This window comes from Rissa tridactyla, chromosome 23 (genome assembly GCF_028500815.1).
Source record: "Rissa tridactyla isolate bRisTri1 chromosome 23, bRisTri1.patW.cur.20221130, whole genome shotgun sequence".
Taxonomy (NCBI): Eukaryota; Metazoa; Chordata; class Aves; order Charadriiformes; family Laridae; genus Rissa; species Rissa tridactyla.
In genome coordinates, this window is record NC_071488.1 from 430,753 (window position 1) to 445,108 (window position 14,356).

The 14,356-nt window shown below is 54.3% G+C and overlaps 1 protein-coding gene across 4 annotated transcripts in view; it reads right to left on the bottom strand.

The window, feature by feature from the left end:
- The window catches only part of LOC128901082 (sperm-associated antigen 4 protein-like), a 77,778-nt gene extending 67,716 nt beyond the window's left edge, over positions 1 to 10,062 (bottom strand). For 2 of the 4 annotated variants that reach the window (XM_054182870.1, XM_054182864.1), the window contains exons 1-2: positions 9,796 to 10,062; positions 9,232 to 9,385 (exon numbers count right to left, since the gene is read on the bottom strand). In XM_054182870.1, the coding sequence (XP_054038845.1) occupies positions 9,232 to 9,385; positions 9,796 to 9,930 (289 nt within the window). In that variant the 5' untranslated portion in view covers positions 9,931 to 10,062. Of the gene's footprint in view, positions 1 to 9,231; positions 9,386 to 9,795 lie in introns of those variants that run through there. The other 2 variants (XM_054182868.1, XM_054182869.1) reach the window with 2 other exon arrangements.
- Positions 10,063 to 14,356: the final 4,294 nt, after the last annotated feature.

Consider the following 14,356-nt stretch of genomic DNA (forward strand, 5'->3'; position numbering starts at 1 on the left):
CTCTGCTCCATCTGAGGCCGATGGAGGAGGCAGAATGTCAGCAGAGAAGGACAGAGCCGGAGCTGTTTGCTCCTGCCATTGCCCGCCTCGCCCCCGCCCCTCCCCAGTCATCTCCCTGAGATAGAAGTGCTGTTTTTGTATGTCTGCTGTGTAAGTGTGTGTGGGCGCCAGCTTATACCTGCTGATCAGCATCTGTGCTACTGTTTGCTTTTTGTTGTGTGCAGTGTCGTTAGGTGACTCCCCTTGAGCAGGTGTTCTGCCCGGTGTGGTACTGTTCTCGTATGCATCTAGGGCTGACACTCCGTCAAGTGAAGAAGTTTGTATATACACAGTGTTTAGACGTAAGGCGAGCGCGCCCCAGGCAGATACACCAGGACGGGCTGTAGAACCGATGGAAGTCCTGAAATATTGGGGGAGTTTTCATGAGCCGACACGTTTACACTCTCGGGAACGGCTCGCCCGTGCAGGGCGTATCGCTGGTTGTTTGTTGTTTGTCTATAAGGTCATGGTTGATTGGGAAAAGGAGTTGAGCCAAAATCTATAGGATGCTCTGTATGAAAATGAGAAACTTAAGGAAAAATGAGAAACTGAGCTCTTGTTGCAAAGGCAGACTTTTATGTCAGTTGTAAGTGATGGGGAAAAAAAAAAAAAGAAAAAAAAAAGAAAAAAAAAAGAAAAAAAAATGAAAAAAAAGAAAAAAAAAAGAAAAAAAAAAGAAAAAAAAAAGAAACCAAACAGGAACAATTAGATGGGAAATGTGCCACGTTAGCACAAAAGTATGCCATAAGCATTACGAGAAAGCATCAGAAAAAGAGAAATAGGACACCTGATTCAAAGCAGTACCATAGAGATATGTTTTTTGTTTTTTTTTTCCTATATGTGTCTATGTTATTGCATGCCTTAGTAGATTGCTCTGTGTTATACCCTGCGAGACTAAAATGAACCCAGCAGAAACGGTCTCTTGAACAAGGGGATGGAATATGGGAAAGCAACGGAAAATCGGCGAGGAGGGTTGTAAATACACTCAAGGGACTCGCACCTGGGTGCTGGAAAACACATATATCACACCAATTGTTATTCAGTCTCAGGTGTTTGCAAGAAGAACATTTGGATGACATAAGCCTGTAATGGACTCACAGACACCTTATCCAGCTGCTTGGGAATCTTGGCCTGTTGTGGAAGAAGATCAAAGCACAGTACCAGCAAGAACAGGGAGTCCGCATGCGCTCTTGCTAACAAGGACTCTTTTGCTGCCAAGGATTCGTGATAACAAGGACTCTCTTGCTGCCAAGGCTAAGTTTAACAATGCTACTAGTACCGCTATTTCTGAGTTATTGCTAGATGTAGATAGTATTCGATATGCGATGTTGCAAAACAGAACTGCTACTGATTTTTTGCTTTCAGCTCACAGACATGGTTGTCAAGATTTTAAAGGACTGTATTGTATGAATCTAAGTGACCACTCCACATCCATCCATGCCCAGCTGCAGAAACTGCACCGACCGAACCAGCAACTTGTGGAGACCACTGGGTGAAATCTCTTTGCTGGATGGACTTGGGGGTGGGGTTGGTTGAAGCAAATTATACTCATTGCCTGTGTGGAAGGAATTTGTCTGTTATGTTTAGTATGCTGTTTGCCATGTTTAATAAGCATTATATGATCAGCTGTAAATGCCGCTTTGCATCGTACCCTTGTACGAGTTGTAGAATATGTTGCTCTAAAAACTATGTGTGTATCCATGAGAACCTGACCTTCACAGAAAAAGATAACAAGAAGGGATTACAACAATGTAGTCACGTATCAGACAGCCGCTGTTAGCAGAGCTGGATCATGAGTTTGGTGAGACTCGCTGCATACACTGGCCACATGTGCAGCGACTCTGGCCTGTACTTTTCTACTCGATCCAGTGCAGGATATAAGGAGGCTGTCTCAGGTCAGAGAGGGGGAGAGAGACATGAGCGCACTTTGAAGGTACAGGGGATGCCCTGAAGCACTGTGTCTGCCCCCGCCCCCCCCCCCCCATAAGTTCTATGTTCATTAACCCCAACAGCTCTGAAGGCATTACAGTATGTTGCAAGATAAGATATAGTCTACTACTGCTGCAAGACGCATTGAACACCTTCCTACAAGAATTTCAACTTTATGCCCTGATAGGACAGTGGGATGATGCACTCGCAAAGAGCCTGACTGCATTAGAGTGGGTATTTTTGCCACATACCTTTTCAAAACCAGTAACTATGATGATCGAAATGTTACCACGATTGTTTTTCCAGGGTCGCTTGTGCTGTCAGCAACCGCAATGTATTTGAAATATTACAAAAGGATTTCTCGTGGGTAAATCCAAAGAAATTGGCTTTCTGGGCTAAATTTAGGAATCTGGGTATTTATTGCCTTAGCAGGGTTCTTTTTGATTCTGTTTTTAATTGTGTTTAGTATATAACCCGCTAAGAGCGTCACAACGAGTAGAAGCACAAGTCATGGCAACCTTGTTAATAAATGGTCTGGTGTTAAACAAAAAAGGGGGAGATGGGGCAGATCTACGAGCAGAGGCCTGCGTACGGCCAAAGATACAGTGAGCAGAGCACACAGTAACCACAGAGCCAGTTCATACCTTCACTCCATCCTGTGATGACCATATAACATTTTCGAATCTCGGACAAAGAATAGGGCTAAGTATTCTTCCTTCGCTAGGAACAGCAACGGCATTAAATATGTTGAATAAGATAGGGTGTTGGGCAAGTAAACAGATAAACCTTACAACTGAAATCATATCTAGCTTGCTTACTGATGTTGATAGCATTCGGCGTGCTATGTTGCAAAATCGAGCGGGTATTGACTTTTTGCTGTTAGCTCAGGGTCATGGATGTGAAGATTTTGAAGGTATGTGTTGTATGAACCTTTCCGACCACTCATCATCCATTCATAAGCAGTTACGGGAGCTGAAGGATAACATGTCCAAATTAAAAGTGGTAAAAAACGGTTTCGATGATTGGTTAAGCTCATGGGGTATAACGGGATGGTTATCAGACTTCCTAAAACAAGGGCTCATGCTACTGTTGGTTATATTATTATTGATTATGGTAGCCTCATGTGTTCTCCGCAAAGTGACTGACATGATAGAAAATGCCATGCATAAGGTCTGGCTGGCTCAAGAAGAAAAAGGGGGTATTGTAGGAATGTGTCTGAGAGAAAATGGTCACGTGAGTCAGCCTCCCTACTATGAGAGATTAGATTAAGAGCAAAACAGGTGGTAGAAGATGGAATTAGTACATGGGAAAAACGGGAACTGAGAAGGTAGAAAACATGTTGTGCTAATGACTAAGCAATTTACTATGTGAATTCTTGTAACCAACCTGATCTGTGAATGAACTGCATGGACAGCGCGTGGACAGAGACTGTAAGCCAATCATATAGCTGCCGCTAGCGCGTGCTCTTATTGCCTGCCTATATATACTCTGAAAACTTGAATAAAGGGTGAACGATCATACTCATATTGAGATTCCATCGTTACTCCGGGTCCGTCTCCCACTCCAACATCTTCCGACACTCTGGGAGGCATCTTGTCAGCCCCCATAGACTTCTGCATGCTCAGGTTCCTCAGGTGGTCACAAACCTCATCTTTTGCCACAGTTGGGGGGACTTTTTTCCTCCAGTCCCTGCCTTGAAGTTAATCCACTCAAAAGGTGTGGGAAGCGAGGTTGCCAGGGAAGATTGAGGCAAAACTGTTGTTGAGTACCTCAGCCTTCTCCTCGTCCATTCTTACCAGTTTGCCAGTCTTGCTCATCAGGAGGGGTACACTTTCTTTGAGCTTCTTTTTCTGGCTGACGTATCTATAGAAGCCCTTCTTATTATTTTTTGCCTCCCTTGCCAAGTTCATCTTGAGCTGCACCTTGGCCTTCCTGACCCCATCCCTACACACCTGGGCAACATCCCCATGCTCTTCCCAGGATACCTCTCCCTGCTTCCACTGCCTGTGCATTTCCTTCTTGCCCTTTAGTTTGACCAGCAGGTCTCTACTCAGCCATCACATTGCTCAAGGCTTTATCCACGGGGATTATCTCCACCCCAGCCATCCCCAATGCACTGAATCTCCCCTTCCATGTCATTCCTGGTCGCATCTCTGTCTCATTCCCTGTCCATTGCAGACCAACCATCTGCAATATAAATGTGGGCACCAGATGAACTCCTCCTGGGGCCTTTGACAAGCACTTAGACCTCAAAGAGCAGAGAGGTGCCTCTAGGAGGTCCTCCTCTTCCCGAGATAAGCTTCCTCAACTGGTGTCTTTAGGACGCCTGAGTGGTAAGTGGAGAAACATGGTCATCCCCTGAGAGCTTCTTAACGTTTCAGTTAGTGGTTAGGCAGTGATTGGTGGTGGGTAGGGATGCCAGAGAGGGCAGAGGAAACTCCGAGACAAACAAGTCTTATGAGGAGTGTCTGAGGGATCTGGGATTGTTTAGTCCGGAGAAAAGGAGGCTGAGGGAGACCTTATCGCTCTCTACAGCCACCTGAAAGGAGGTTGTAGAGAGGTGGGGGTGGGTCTCTTCTCCCAAGTAACAGGCAATAAGAGAAGGGGAAGCAGCCTCAGGTTGCACCAGGGGAGGTTTAGACTGGATATTAGGAAAAAAGTTTACTCTGAAAGGGTTAGTAAGCATTGGACGAGGCTGCCCAGGGAAGTGCAACCATCCCTGGAGGTATGCAAAAGACGGGTAGACGCAGTGCTTAGAGATATGCTTTAGTGATGGTTTTTGTCAGAGTTAGGTTGGTGGTTGGACTCGATGATCTGAAAGGTCTCTTCCAACTTAGGCAATGCTATGATTCTATGCACCCCAGAATGCAGGTTGCCCTCTTGGCTGCCAGGGCACTCTCCTGACTCACATTAACCCAGCTGCCAACCAGCGCCCCCAGATCCCTTTCTGTGGGGCTGCTTTCCAGCCACTCCTCTTCCAGCCTATACTTGTGGCCACCATTATTTCATCCCAGGTGTAGAATGCAGCGGTTGTTCTTGTTAAACATGCTGAGAGTTGCCTTCTCTGGGTCACGGACACAGGTGCTAAACTGAACAGGGCCCAGGAGCCAGCATCCCTGTGCTGCCCCACAATGCCCCAGTATGTCCCAGTACGTACCCTCAGTAAGTCCATGCTGACTGCATTTGAAGACAATTTTTTCTTTTTGGTGCCCAGAAATATCACCCAAGAGGACTCTAACTGGTGGCACGCTCCTCACCAATGTGAGCTTGTACAGCCAGTGAGTTGTTCCCTGAGTTGCATTTTTGGCCTCGTTCAAAGCTGGGTGCAACACTTGCTTGTCCTCTCTCACAAGAGACCTCTGCCAACCCAATGACTTTTCAAAAGGGATATTCCAAAGAAATGTCAATCTTGTTCTGTAACTTCATTACCACTATTTTGCCTGTAATCCTACGTACATAATTTCTCTAATCTTTCATACATTTTCACCTGTCCAAATACAATGACCACTTCTAAAGTCATCTTTCCAGGTGCAGACTGTCTAGACAGGGGCCTTTTCTATTATACTCCCGTTTTCTCCTTCCCTTACTCTTTCTTCATTCAGGTTCCTGTCACCCATCCAGCTGCTGCTTTGAGCTTCACATGGTTAAAAGTTTCCCCGTCTTTCAGTAGTCTAATTATCTCCTGTAGCCAACTCTTTAACTGTGTTTATATCAACCTTTCTGTACCTACCTATCTAAAGCATGTCTCATAAGATTACCCCTTGCAGAAAAGCAACCTCATTAGAGGCAGCATGGACTTAGCATCTGGCCGCAGAGGGTGTTTTATTGTTTATCAAACATGATCCGACATGATCAGGCTTTACTTTTCTTTGCTTGCAAAGAGGAGAAACCCTTCTGTGCCTGGGCGCAGCCAGGTCTCTGAGGAGCTCAGGTGGGAGCTGGTGCAATGGAGCTGTAACATCCAGCTGCAGAGACCAGTGGAGAAGTTTGATGGAAGGACACCGATGTAAATCCCAACTGGGCAATGACAGAGATGGTGGGGTTGGGGTGGGGGCGGTGAGGAGTAGCGTTGTCCATACAGTGTCAGACCTCAAGGGACTGCTTTTCCTAGCCATCCAGACCTCCTGAGGAGACCCTCTGGATCAATATCAGTTGCAGAAGATTTCTATCACCTCTTCTCTAGACTGAAAAGTAAAGTAAAACAAAACTGCCATAGCCAAGGGGACAAAGACCTTGGTGCTGTTGGGCTTTGTAGCCTTGCCAGAGCCGTGGGCCACCTCCACTGCAGGCTGTCCATCACTGCCCCATGCCTGCGCCTCTTTCCTTGCAGGCTGCAGACACCCATCGTGCTTTCCCACATCGCTCTCACCCCGGCATTTCTATACCTGTGCTGATGTCTCTCCACTCTCACCGGCTGTTCCTTGAAACACAAAGCCATGGGCTAATACAGACTCCCTCTGGGTGACCTCTTGCACCACAGTGCAACCATTTGACTGAGATTTCTTTTTCCTCACATGCAGTCCGACCCTTCCAAGCTGCGCTTTGTTGAGGTTTCCTTCTCTTCCCACTACCAAGAAAAGCTCCATGATCTCTGAAGCCACCCTTCAAGCAGGTGCAGGCTACTGCTAGAGAGCCCTGGGCCTCCACTTCAAAAGGTACAGAAGCCCAGCTCCCTCAGCTTCTCCACACAGGCCCCAAGCCCCATCCTGGCCAGTGTCCTTTGGAGCTTCTCCAGTTCCTCCTCCTTCCTTCAGAACAGAGAGCCCCACACACAGACACACTAGGCCAGATGTGGCCACACCAGTGCTGCGTCAAGGGGGATGATAATCACAGAATCTTCATGGTTGGAAGGGACCTTTAAGATCATCGAGTCCAACCATACACACATGAAAAAAAGCCCTACAATCTCCACACTAGCGCATGCCCTGAAGTGCCACATCTAGATGTTTCTTAAACACCTCTAGGGATGGTGACTCAACCACCTCCCTGGGCAGGCTGTTCCAGTGCCTGACCACTCTTGCAGTAAAGTCATTCTTCCTAATATCTAACCTAAACCTCCCCTGCCGCAAGTTCAGGCCATTTCCTCTGGTCCTGTCATTATTCACCTGGGAGAAGAGGCCAACCCCCACCTCTCTCCACCCTCCTTTCAGGGAGTTGTAGAGGGCAATGAGGTCTCCCCTCAGCCTCCCCTTCTCCAAGCTAAACATGCCCAGCTCCCGCAGCCTCTCCTCATATGCCCTGGTCTCCAGACCCCTCACCAGCCTGGTCGCTCTCCTCTGGACACGCTCCAGCACCTCAATGTCCCTCTTGTACAGAGGGGCCCAGAACTGAACACAGCACTCGAGGTGGGGCCTCACCAGTGCCCAGTACAGAGGCACCATCACTTCCCTGCTCCTGCTGGCCACGCTATTCCTGATAGAAGCCAGAATGCTGTTGGCCCTCTTGGCCACCTGGGCACACTGCTGGCTCATGTTAAGCTGGCCGTCCACCAGCACCCCCAGGTCCTTTTCTGCCGGGCAGCTTTCCAGCCACTCTGCCCCAAGCCTGTAGCGTTGCTGTGGGTTGTTGTGACCAAAATGCAGGACCCAGCACTTGGCCTTATTAAACCTCATACAGTTGGCCTTGGCCCATCGATCCAGCCTGTCCAGGTCCCTCTGGAGAGCCTTCCTACCCTCAAGCAGATCAACACCCCCACCCAGTCTGGTGTCATCTGCAAACTTACTGAGGGTGCACTCAATCCCCTCATCCACATCATTGATAAAGACATTAAACAAAGCCGGCCCCAAAACTGAGCCCTGAGGGACACCACTGGTGACCGGCCGCCAAGAGGATTTCACCCCATTAATCCCAACTCTCTGGGCACGGCCAGCCAGCCCGTTTTTAACCCAGCAAAGAGTACACTCGTCTACGCCATGGATCGCCAGCTTCTCCAGGAGAATGCTGGGGGGGACGGTGTCAAAGGCCTTGCCAAAGTCCAGATAGACAACGTCCACAGCCTTCCCCGCATGACAGAAGGCGGGTCACACGGTCATAGAAAGAGATCAGGTTGGTTATACAGCACCTCCCTTCCCTAAAGCCATGCTGGCTGGCCCTGATCCCTTGGCTGCCCTGCGCTTGCCGTGAGAGCTCACTCAAGATGATCCTCTCCATGATCTTTCCTGGGACCGAGGTCAGGCTGACAGGCCTGTAGTTCCCCGGATCCTCCTTCCGACCCTTCTTGTAGATGGGCGTCACAGTAGCCACCCTCCAGTCATCTGGTACCTGCCCTGTTGACCAGGATTGTTGATAAATGATGGAGAGAGGCTTGGTGAGCTCTCCCGCCAGCTCCCTGAGTACTCTTGGGTGAATCCCATCCGGCCCCATAGACTTATGTGCGTCTGGGTGCAGAAGCAGATCATTGGCTACTTCCTCCTGGGTTATGGGTGGGTTGTTCTGCTCTCCACCCTTATCTCCCAGCTCAGGAGGCTGAACACCCTGGGGATAGCTGGTGGACATGGCCAATTCCATACCCGGACGCAGCAGCCGGGCTTGTCTGGGGCACGGGCAGGGCCCTGCTGCCCTCCAGGCAACCCCAGGGCTTCTCCAGCCCTCTCAGGAGCATGAGCTGGGCCAAGCGGTCCCCACCAAGAGCCCCAGGGCCTCTCCCGGGCCTCGCAGGGCCCCACGGAAGGCCCAGTGGGGCCTTCTGCTGCTGAGCAGAGCGGCAGTTCCTCCCCCAGGCACGCTCGGGGCACTGGGAGGGGTGGAGAGTGGCCCCACCAGTGGTGGCAGCCCCACAAGAAGGCCAGAGGCACTGGAAGCAGAGCAACTGGCAGCACAGGCAAACCCAGAGGTAAACCCCTCTGGGCTGCTCAAGTATGGCAAGATATTGCTGACCCGCTGGGGAAACTAGTGGTGAAAGTACATCACGTAGGTGCCCACACACCCATGAGTCGAGCCACCGAAGAACATCGAAATAATCAGCAAACCCACCTAGAACTGGAAAAAGAGACCTTGAAAGCTCAGCGTGAGGACGTGTTTTCTTGCCTGTAATCTCACAGGGGCAGCGAATGTGTCACACGCACAGCGGGCAGCGTCTTCACTAGAGCAAGAAGCGACCACTGACACCCACCTCCAGTGACACTGCCAGAGCTCTGCCACGCAAAACACACAACAGAAACGTGCCCCGTGCATTCGACAGCAACAGTTAACGTGTGCTTAGGGAAGCACGAGAGCGGTCAGACAGGGCGCGCGCATCGCGTTGTGCCCACGGATCAGGCCTACCTGTCCCAATCCTTTCATGTGATTCGTAGCACTTGAGAATTTCCTCATAATCGCCTAAAGCCATTCTGAGAGCAACGGGGACCTGGCAACTCTTCTCAGCCCCTGCGAGGAGAAACTGCAGCCGGCCTTTGGGCTTCTCCACGCTGAGCAGACTCTGGAACGGAAAACGCATTTACTGCAGCCCAGCGCGGGCCGGGGCGGGGGGCGACCTGCGCTGATGACCAAGCGCTACACCCCCAGCGGGAAATTCACCAGACGGGGCAGCCCGAGCGCCCGCAGGCCCCGGGCACAGGCGGCTACCGTCTAACGGGGGCTCCTGGCTAACGCTTGCCAGCGAGAGCGGGCGACTGCGCTGCCGAAGAGGCAAGCACGCCCGACCCGGCGGTATCCTCCGCGGGGCAACGAACGAGACCCAAGGAGACGCCGCCGCGGCCGCCTCCTTTCGCGGGCCCGCCCGCGCGGCCCGGCGAAAGGCGCCCAGCCCCCCCAGAGTCCTGCCGCCAGCAGACCCGCCGGGAGCCGCTAACGGGCTGCGGGGCAGCGGGGCCCGGAGGCTACACTCACCGGCTCGGCAGCCGCCTCCCGGGGCGGCCGCTGCCGTTCAAATCTCTTGCCGCGGCGCCCGCTTCCGGGTAGGACGCCCGAGAGGCCAATCACCGCGCGGCGCTGGGCCGGAACAGGCGGAGACGCGCGGTGCATGACGGGAGGAAGGTCGAGGAGGAGCTGGGCGTGCGGGCGTCGCCATGGCGGGAGGGTCTCCGCTGCCCAGGCACCCGGTCCCGACAGGTGACGGGGAACAGCGCCCGCTCCCCCCGGGAATGCTGCCGCTCCCTACAGCCGGTGGGGGCTGGCGTGGGAGCCGCGCCGCCGGGCCTGCCGCCGCGCACAAGATGGCGCCCGGCCTACCGCCCCGGGGAGACTACGGCTCCCAGAACGCTCCGCGGGCCCGCCGTTCCCTGAGGGGAGGCCCTTCCCGCCGCCAGGCCCGGCCCCGCCCGCTCCGCTCACGGCACCGCCCGGCGCCGGCCCCGAGCAGAAAGACGGGGGTTGCGCTGTTAGGTCCGGGCGGGGGCTGACGGTCTGCCTTGGCTGCGGGCGGCCATTCCCCTGCCAGGCCTTTGACCTCCCTGCGTACAGGCGTGTCGGCCTAAAGCCACGAGCAGAACAGGAAGAAGCAAAGAATGAAAAGACGACGGGTGGAACATCTTACTTCTGTAAAATGTTTGTCCTTTGGAATCCTCCCGGACACATTGCATCTTTCCTGAAGAAAGACCTACATTTCTAAGAGAAAGTTTCAGTTCTCTCCTGAATAACAAAGGCGAAGAAGGCTGTTTCGGGGACAGAGAGAATGGGGCCGTTCTTTTAGGGCGAGGCAAATGGTATCTCTTCTCGATGGGGCAGAGCCAGCGCTACCCATGCCAGAGCACTCAGTGCGACACCTTTTCCCTCCCTCTCTCCCTCAGCTACTTGGCCGTGGGGCTGGCGGGAGGCTTGGGATGAACCAGCCCATCAGCCGCGGCGGGGGATGGCACGGCCTCCCGCCCATCAGGCTGCGGGGAGCCACCAGCTCTCTGCAGGGAGTAGTCCAAGGCTTTAGCCCAGCGTCAGCACAGCAGCTCTGGCCATTCTGGCCACCGGCGAGCTCTGGTTGCCGGCAGAGCTCACGGTCCCTGCAGTCAGGGCGCTCAGTGTGACGCTTTTTCCCTCCCTCAGCTACTTGGGAGCCCCTTCTTCCCGTCTGAGATGAACGACTTTGTCCTTGCCATCTTGAAAAACATGGCAGACCCAAGGGTCTCTGACGCCCTGCTGGTTGGCAGGGTGCTGGCGCTGGTCTTGAGAGGCTCGTGCTCGGAGCTATACGGGGTAGGCAGTGTGCAGCCGGGTTGCCCTGTGCGCGTGCCCTGCGGGAGCCGTTCCCCCCGCCCCGAGGCCAGGGCTTGCAGCACCTGACGGGCGTCCCTTGAGGCCAGCAAAGGGCAGCAGGAGGGCAGCAGCTCTTGGTGTCAGCAGGGGCCATAGCTGTGCTCCAGCCCGCTGTCTCCAGTAGGTCAACGACCTCGTGGAGGTCATCGATAGGCACCTGGTCTGCGTCAGCAGGATGCTGCTCCAGGACATCCTGACGTTCACCCTTCCCTGGCTGGCCGACATCGACAGTTATGAGGTGGTCACTGGCCTGCTGAGGGTTTCCCGGCCCTGTGACAAGTACGTGGCCCGTCAGCCTCAGGGGCAGCTCAGGACCTCCGGGGCCTGCCCAGGCAGAAGGGGTGGTGGCCGAGGTGGCCCTGCTGACAGTGTGCTCTGGCTCTGCAGCACTGCCAGGGCCATGTGGAACACGCTGTCCTGTGAGCCCAGCCTCCTGGCCGACCTGCTGAGGATGCTGCTGAGGCTGCTGCTGGACGGTCTCCAGCCCCTCTGGCCCTCTCCATCCACCCCCAAACCCGTCCTTCCTGGGGCGCCTGGCCCAGGGCCCTCGGGCCGCAGCCAGGCAGGGCAGCGCGTGCCGCTCGGCCCCGCAGCGCGCAGGCATGCCGCCTGCCCCGGCCCTGCTGCCCTCGGCAGCCCCACTCCCTGGCCGCCGCCCCCGGCCGGCTCAGCAGCGGGGAAGCTGATAAAACTGAGAAGATGATTGAGAAAAAGGAGACACTGTTTGAGAAACTGTCTAGGATGGAAGAAACATCCCGCTTTTCCCCTGCATGGACCCATGTCGCAGCCATTAGGAGAAGATGCCCTCCTACGAGACCGACTTGGAAGGAAAAGAAGACAGTACGAGACACCTTGTGGTTTTACCTCGGTGCCTATGGAGAGGACCTGAGTAAGTGGGATGAAGGACCTACCTTGGCCCTACAGGCACTAGTTGCAGGGTAAAACAGATAGAAGAAAGAATTCTTCCAGGAGGGTGGCTGCTCCAGTGCCCAGGGAGCAGTTCTCTGGTCCGGGTCGGAACTCATCTGCTAACTGTAGATGTTGTCCTCAACATTAGAGGTGCCCTGCCTCCAGCCAGGAGGGGGAGAGGGATAACCGAGTTTATTGGGCTGTGTGGATTCGATGTCCTCGTGTATTAGAGCCACAAAAGCATAACGACATGGTGGACAGCGGTGCACAGTGTACCCTATTGCCATTGACTCATAAAGGGACAAAATCTGTTGCTGATTCTGGTGTGACAGGTCTCAAGAACTGACTGTACTTCGGCCAAAGTGAGCCGAACTGGGAATAAATGGCGGAAGCGCTCCATTGTGAGTGGCCCAGACGCTCCGCGCATCCTTGGCGTAGACTTGCTCAAGAGAGGGTATTTCAAAGACCCGAAAGCGTATCGGTGGGCTGTTGGTATAGCAGCTGGAGGGACTGAGGACATTACACAGCTGTCTGCCTTACCCGGTCTTTCAGCTGACCCTTCTGTGGTGGGACTGCTGAAGGTTACAGAACAGCAGGTGCCAATGGCTGCTGCCAGGGTGATACCGTCGCTGGTGATACAGTAGCCTTGAACAGCACAAAAGGCTGGGGTGGAAAGCCCCTCAGGCCTTACTGATACCCAGTTGAAAAGAACATCTGGTTCCTCCTTACTGGAATAATGTAGCTAAGTTTGAAACGCTTTGTAAGCGGATGGGTTAGACATCTGCTGGGCTTAGTTGGATACAAGGAAGTCTTGAGATGTTGTATCCTTGAGGAGAGTAGATGGGGAGAGATGCCAGAACAAGCTAGTTTGGTGAGAGCAGGAGTTGCAAACCAAGCCAAAAGACAAACGGAGTGTGCGCGAAGACCAAGTTCAACCAGCGGGCACGGTGAGGAAGACTATTGACGACCACGAAGACCACCACCAATGGACACGTATGCGCACGCGTCAAGGACATTTACATATTAATGAGTTCTAGGTGATAATATGAGTATGTTAGTCATGAGGAGGAGGGGACCCAGGCGTCCAGGGAGTGACTCCTCCCCCCCTCCAGGGGAAACTGAGGCACACACAAGCCGTGGGGGTGGGGTGAGGGGGTGTGTCCTGGAGGGGCCCAGGCGCGCCCTTATCCTCCCTCAATCCACACTCCCCTCCCCGGCTGGGGGGGCGCCCGGATGCCTGGGTCCCCTGAAGGGGTGAGGGAGGGGTGGGGGGCGGCGCAGAGCAGCAGAGCGAGCACAGCAAGAGGGGGGGGGTCCCCACATTTGGAGGGGGGCATAGATGGGGGGTCCTACTGGGGGAGTCCCATAGATTTGGGGGTTGCTATGGGGGGTGAGGGACAAGTTTGTGGGTCCTGAAATTTGGGGGGTGCAAAATTGGGGGCACCCATAGATTGGGGGGGTGTCCCATAGATTGAGGGGGTCCCATAGATTGGGGTGGCCCTACTTGGGGGGCACCCCAGAGTTTTGGGCGGGTTAAGGGTCCTGTAGGAGTTGGTGGGATGTTTTGGGGGCGTCCCATTACCTTGCGGGGGGGAGGGGACGACTGCTCCAGAGGTCCCCCCGGACCCCTCCCCCCACTGGCAGCAGCTGCCTCTGCAGCGTGTATGGGGGGGTGACACCCCGATTTTGGGGTGGGGTGGGGGTGTGGATTGAGGGAGGAGGGGGAGAAAGAGGTGGGAAGAAACACACACACCTCCCCCAGGGATCCCAGGAGTCTGGGGAACCCCACTGCCTCCCCAAAAAGGGACCCGCGTGTCGGGGCGAGCACCCCCCAAAGCCAAGCAATACAGAGAGAACCCAGGCGTCTGGGTGTCCCCAAAAAGGGGCCCCGGCGCCTGAGTACCACCTGGGTGCCAAACAGCACCCACTCCCCGCCCGCCCCTGAACTGATCCCCATCCAGCACCCACCCCTGGCCTTGTTCGTGCCTCAGTTTCCCTGGTGGAAGGCAACGGGTTGCGGGGAGAGGGAGGGAGAAGGAGATGGCTGGGGGTTACTGGGTGGCACTGGGAGCCACTGGGGGGGCTGGAGCGCACCCACCATGGCTCAGCACAGGCACTGCCTCCAGCGGAGCTTCTGATGCTGCTGACCCCCGAATTTGGGCTCGTCCCGGCAGAAGTGGCACCGGCCGGGCGCAGGCAGCCTCGCAGGCCCCACACTGCCGGCTGCCCCAGCCCCGCGCCCTCCACTGGGGGCAGAAAGCGGGGTCTCCCAAACACACACCGCCGATCCCAC